The sequence below is a fragment of the Centruroides sculpturatus genome, unplaced genomic scaffold (assembly GCF_000671375.1).
Source record: "Centruroides sculpturatus isolate CEXI.00-Female unplaced genomic scaffold, Cexi_2.0 scaffold4642, whole genome shotgun sequence".
NCBI lineage: Eukaryota > Metazoa > Arthropoda > Arachnida > Scorpiones > Buthidae > Centruroides > Centruroides sculpturatus.
This window is the reverse complement of record NW_019388733.1, coordinates 1-6,150: the sequence shown is the minus strand read 5'-3', so window position 1 is coordinate 6,150 and position 6,150 is coordinate 1. Positions and strand designations below refer to the sequence as shown.

The 6,150-nt window shown below is 26.8% G+C and overlaps 1 protein-coding gene across 1 annotated transcript; it reads right to left on the bottom strand.

Moving 5' to 3' along the window:
- Positions 1 to 1,487: 1,487 nt before the first annotated feature.
- On the bottom strand, positions 1,488 to 6,032 carry LOC111617061 (NGFI-A-binding protein 1-like). Its single transcript, XM_023358395.1, has 3 exons — positions 5,050 to 6,032; positions 4,630 to 4,763; positions 1,488 to 1,751 (listed from the first exon to the last, which is right to left on the bottom strand). Exons 1-3 carry the CDS (start codon positions 5,161 to 5,163, stop codon positions 1,493 to 1,495), a joined length of 507 nt encoding a protein of 168 aa, XP_023214163.1. The 5' UTR covers positions 5,164 to 6,032; the 3' UTR covers positions 1,488 to 1,492.
- Positions 6,033 to 6,150: the final 118 nt, after the last annotated feature.

Below are 6,150 nucleotides of genomic sequence, written 5' to 3'. Positions count from 1 at the left end.
TATATGCTTGCCACCTCAAATTACTAGTGTCTTGCCCCTGTACATCATACTTTCCGGCTAGCAATTGAGTCATGCCAGTTATCTATCTAACTCCTTTCAGGGAAAATTTTTGAATTGAAATAACAGGACTTCCAGTTTGCATCAGAAGTTCACATATAGTTAATCAGGGCCTCTTGCCCCCAAGCTTTCCATATCTAGTCTTGACTCTCATCTATCTAACACAGTTCTCGAAATTAATTAAGGAAGGACAGACAGACAAATGGACAACAGTGGGGAATTTATAGGTCTACAATTTTTTCAAATTGCAGTCCAATAATAATAATAAAAATAAAAGGATAAATGTAAAGTTTGCCAAAATCCAAAATAAAATAAAAGTAATAAAAATCAGAAAAAGGCATGTACATGTACCTACTATAAATCATAAATATTCTTATTTTCGTTTCTGGATACAAGTTACATTATTAATATGTAAGAAATTTATTAAAATATATTTAAGTGAAGTCTGATGATATATATTAACGCGCACATCACATATCATTCTACCTTCATCACAATTCCTTATTTAAGCCATTACTCTTTTATTATTAACGGACTTACCGTTTAACTTGCTGCTATTGCCATTTNTGATACCTATTATCTAGCAATGAATAATGAAAATATAACTTTAGTATTAATATTATAATTGTATAGATGAAAACTTATATACTTTATAAAATTAAACAATTACTAAATAAGCCAAAGTATGTGTTCAGTTCAAGAAGTAAGAATATCTTTTTGACAAGCATTTGACTATCCCCAGCTTACAATCATTCAATCAACAGATTAGAATAAAGTAGAACATATGAATTAAATACATCGTTGTAATCTGTTGATTAAGTACTTGTAAGCTGAGAATAGTTAAATATTTGGCCAAAAAGATTCCTTGATTCCTTCCATTAAAGCAAGAAGTTATTTTATTTTATTTATCAACAGAGTTTCAAAATACTATAAAATATAAATTAGTTGAAAAATTTTACTTAAAATGACTTTATATATATATTATATTGAATCATAATTAAAAATTTCTTTTATTTCACAATTTAACCTTTTCAATAAGTTTAATTCACAAAAAATGGTAACTTTATAAATTTATTATATCCAACTTTCAAATATTACATTTAATTATTGAATTTAGCATTTGCAAGATAAAAAAAAACAGATTCTGTTTCTGGAATTGAAAAAAAACTATAATTTTAAACTTGAAATGATGAAATTTAATTGATGATAAAAGGAAATAAAATGAACTACCATATGTCAAAATAGATATTGTTACTATATAATTACTTTCTAAAAAGATAAAAATTTTTTGCATATTTATTATCATTAGAATCAAAACATTAATATCAAATTTAGATGTTTTAATGGATTTTTCTTTTGAATAAATAGATGCATAAAATTCTAGAAATAATTTTAATTTGATACAAACTGATAATAGTGGTCATCATTATCATTACTATATAATATAATAATGACTATAATTATATCTTTTATACAATAGATACTTTTTAATAGTCAACATAAACATCAATAACATGACAAAATCTAAATACTTTATTTTATATACTATATATTTTAGTATTAACTGTTCATTGAAGGTTACCTGTCTTCTTTTTTTAACTTCTTCCACATGTGACTTATCATGTGCCAGATTTGGATCTAAACGGGCTCTTTTGCATAGCTCTTCATCACAAGTTTTGGTATAACATTGAGATCTAAAATTAAAATAACATTTTATTAAATTATATGTCTGATTATTAAATATATTACTTTTGCCTATTTTATAAAACCAAAATTCAAATTTCTTTTAATTCCAAATTTTTTGTTATAATACAGAAAATTCAGAATTAAAAGAAATTTGAGTAATAGTGTTATACTTGTAGATTTATATTAATATTATGTTAACAAGTGACTGTAAAAAATCGATGAAATTCAGTTTAATCTGATTTTCAAATTTGTTAATTTTTCACATTAATTAAACAATCAAAAGATCTAATTAGAATGTGACATTTCCTCATTAAAAGGATTAACAATCAACATGTAATTTGGCTTTTCTATTTTGCTCTAATAGTTTTTTATAGAGAACTATTTGTTTCAAGTTCCTTGAAAAATTTAACAACAAATTCCCTATAATCACAATTTGAGTTATTGTTCTAACTTTTAATCAATCATAAATATTATTAAATAATTTCTTAACATGTAAATATATCATAAATCTAAATCATCAAATGATTTTTATACATTTTAAACTGATTTAAACAAAAAATCTGACTTAGATATTGTTACTATATAATTATTGTACTATATATATAAAATGGCTGTAATGCCATTGTCTTGTGCTAAAATTAAAAATTAGAATTAATTTGAAAAATTCTGAGTGTATTCACTCAGAATTTTTCAAATGTCAAATAGGTCAATGTAGAGCATGTCTTTAACCCACAATTTTTGCTTACCAAGCAGATGTAGTATTAGTTTGGCTATACAGCCATTCATATGGTCTTTGCTTTCAGATGTAGGCCTATATTAATTTAGATATATAGATATATATACACATACATACATATATACATAAATGTATATGTATATACACACTATGCAGACACGTAGGCAATGAATGAATTCTGTACCTTATATTTTATATTTATGTAAATATATAAAATTTCAAGCATACAAATATACAGGTAGTCTTTAATTTACAAACAAGATCCATTTCTGGGGATTGTTCATTCATTATACATTTTTGCTTACTATTTGTTAAACTCTTTTAATTACTTAAGAAGACTGAAATAATTCCAAAATTAAAAGAGCATTTCGTACATTACCACTAATATAGATTTCTTTTTAAGCTTGTGATAAATTCGTTAATTTTTAAATCAAATCAACAAATGCAGAATTATATTAATGATATTTATGAAAACACCAGCAGATGTTAGTAGCCATTCAACTGTATAACTGATGATTGTGGAAGATCAATTAGATATGTTCTTTGTATATGATTTTTTTTATTATCAGTAAACTTTCACAAACACTAAAATTAACAATCTATATGAATTATCAACATTTCATTTACATTAAGTTATAAAGGCTTCAAAGAAGTGTACAATGTAAAATTTATATATTATTTTTATATTATTTTACAATATGGTAAAATTTAATATAAGATTTCAGTTTCATCTCAAAACAAATTTTTCCAATGAATATAATAAATTTTATTAAAGTTTATCACAAAATATTTCAAGATTCAGATGAATTAAGCAAAACATTTTTTTAAATGTTTTGTTTGATTCATCTGAATCTTATATTATTTTAAAATATTACATTGTATCTTATATAATATTCAAAGAAGCACTATTCCTTTCAGTAGTACAGCCAAAAATTTAGCAACTAAAATAATTTAGTATCAAACTGCAATACAAAAATATGCAAATTAGTGTTATGACATTGTATATGATTGCGAGTAAATCTATTATATCAGGGGTGGCCAACAAGTCAATCACGAAGCCAATTTTGGTCGATCACTCGCGATGTGTTGAATTAATGTGTTACACTCGAAACCAAACGTAACGCGCAAACGAAATGTAGTGATATTGGACCACCGCATCCTCCCTCAGATGCGGTTTTGTCGGTCCATGTGCTATTCATTTGCATACAGTTGTAAAAGGGGAATAAGAAATGTAGACAAAGGATCGTAAAACCAAAAAACAAAAAGGTGGGAAGAGGGACAGAGAGACTGGTCGGGACATGGTAGAAAGAGGAAGGGTGAAGTGGTGGTCCCCGAAAGTGACAATGTTGAGTTTCAATTTTTTTTCTGTTTACAATGTAAGTATTTTTTCTTCATGTTTTAAATTAAATTGTGGTTTTTCTTAGCTATCTAAACATAGTATATATTTCACACCATCCCCTCGCCACTTAGACTATCCTTACGACAACAAGTCGATCGCGACACATTTTTAAGATAAAAAGTAGATCTTATGTACACAAAAGTTGGCCACCCCTGTATTATATAAATAACAATCTCATAAAACCACTGAACAAATCACATACACAGATTTGAGTGATTAGTTTCATATGAATGTGAAAGGGGAAAAACATATTTCATTGTTACTGAATATGCAAAAACTACAGGTTCTAATGTTCAAATTTATATTTATACAATGACTGGTATTATTTTACTTTTTTTACACTCACACATAAACAAATTTCAATTGTTCAAAAAATTGGATATTAGTAGCAGGAGATGCATTGCTTCCTTGTGTTCTGTTGGCTGTGCCACTGTTTCTTTTTGTAACTTATTGTGTAATAGGGCTTTCCCAAACATTATTGAGAAATCCTACAGAACTTAAATGACAGATGACGATGATGATGATAATAATAATAATAAAATTCCAAACTATTTTTTTAGAAACACAGGTCAAGTTTGGTAATTTGTTGTCAAATAAGATCAGTTATCTTAAGTGAAATTTATTTACACAAGTGTTCGATTAAAGTTTCAAAAGTGGAATGACAAATTATAAACATTGATAAAGAAGATAATATAAAAAGAAAACATGTAACACATATTGACCCTTAGTACCGTAAGGAAATGAGATATACCTAGAATGTCCTTTAGAATATTGATAACCACTGTCTCGTACAACCTGCCTGGCTAACGGAAATAATTCGTCCCTTCTTGTAAGCAATGCTGGAATGTGTTTACAAATTTGTGCAGCTGCTTCGTTTACAGATACCTATCGAGCAAAAAAACACATTTAACATAGGATATATTATCATTTTCCAGCGATTCATCTATTAAATTATGAAACATTTATAATAAAAATTACAAATATATTAAGTTTTCTCATTATTTACGCACAGATTAATAATAAAATAAAATAAACACTGAAAGCACATGGCAAAAACAGCATGCATAGCACCCTCTGGTGGCAAATTAATGAATTTATTTATATATGTACTTTCTCCTTAGGCTTTTAAAAGATTAAAATAAAAATAAAATAAAAAAATAAAAAAACATACCTCATGTAACGTTAGTGGTTTTTCCGGTTTTCTTTTACAATCGAAACGACCATATATCGCAGCATATTTTCTAATTTCGTCCATTCTTCGCGGGTCATCGTCTGCCATGTTCATCACATACTGCAATCAATAAAACGTTATCATCTTCAACAAAAAAATTTTCCTTCTTAAGTTTTTGCATCCGAAAAACTTTCCAATAAAACTTTAAAAGAAAATAGATTTCCACCGAGTTATAAAAAAAAATATTAGTTAAAAAAATATTTTGAAGTAAGAAGTTAATTTTCTAAAAAGTTTTGCTTTCTTCTGTTTTCTGAAGAAAATGGCATGGAAACGCATTCAGATTCTATAAAAAGAGCCGAGAGACATTAATAAAGACGGAGTGTAGGCAGTTCGAACCTGGGATTTTCACAAGCTGCGCTCTCAACTATTAGAAAAGAAAACTATCAGCATCCCAGATTCATTTAAATAAAGTAGATATATCTTCTATAAATAACAGTCGAGATAATATAAATAACATAAATAAACAAGAAATTAATACAAATATAATAAAGGCCAGTCGAGTTAATGTATTTCTATCTTCCTATTACGATAAAAATATTTTTCAAAACGCCGATTATGTTTGACAAATGATTGTAAGATGACTGTAGATACGTAAAAGACGATTATAGGGGTCAAGTACAGTCAATCTGGCAGATCTACTATAAGTACAGCTATTGGCAAATCGGGTTCCGCACCTGATAGTTGCTATTTAATTAAGTATAAACCAATTAATAATGAATAACTAACGCTAATTGATCCTATTTCTCCTTTTGGCTAATTTGTTCAAATCAATATAATTTATCGTGCTCACTTAAATTCTCGAAATAAATATAGCTCTTATGAATATTCAAAAAGCGATAAATTAGCTTTATTCAACTGTAATGAATATAAGCATAATCATCTATTACGGTTTTTATATCCCCACAAATTATTTTATTTACTTTTCAATTATATTTCGTTATAAATGCGCCCAAAATTTTTATATTTAATGACTTATATTAGTTAATTAATTAATTAAAGTGTTTCGCTTTTTTTAAACTTTATTTTACAGGAAATTCAATA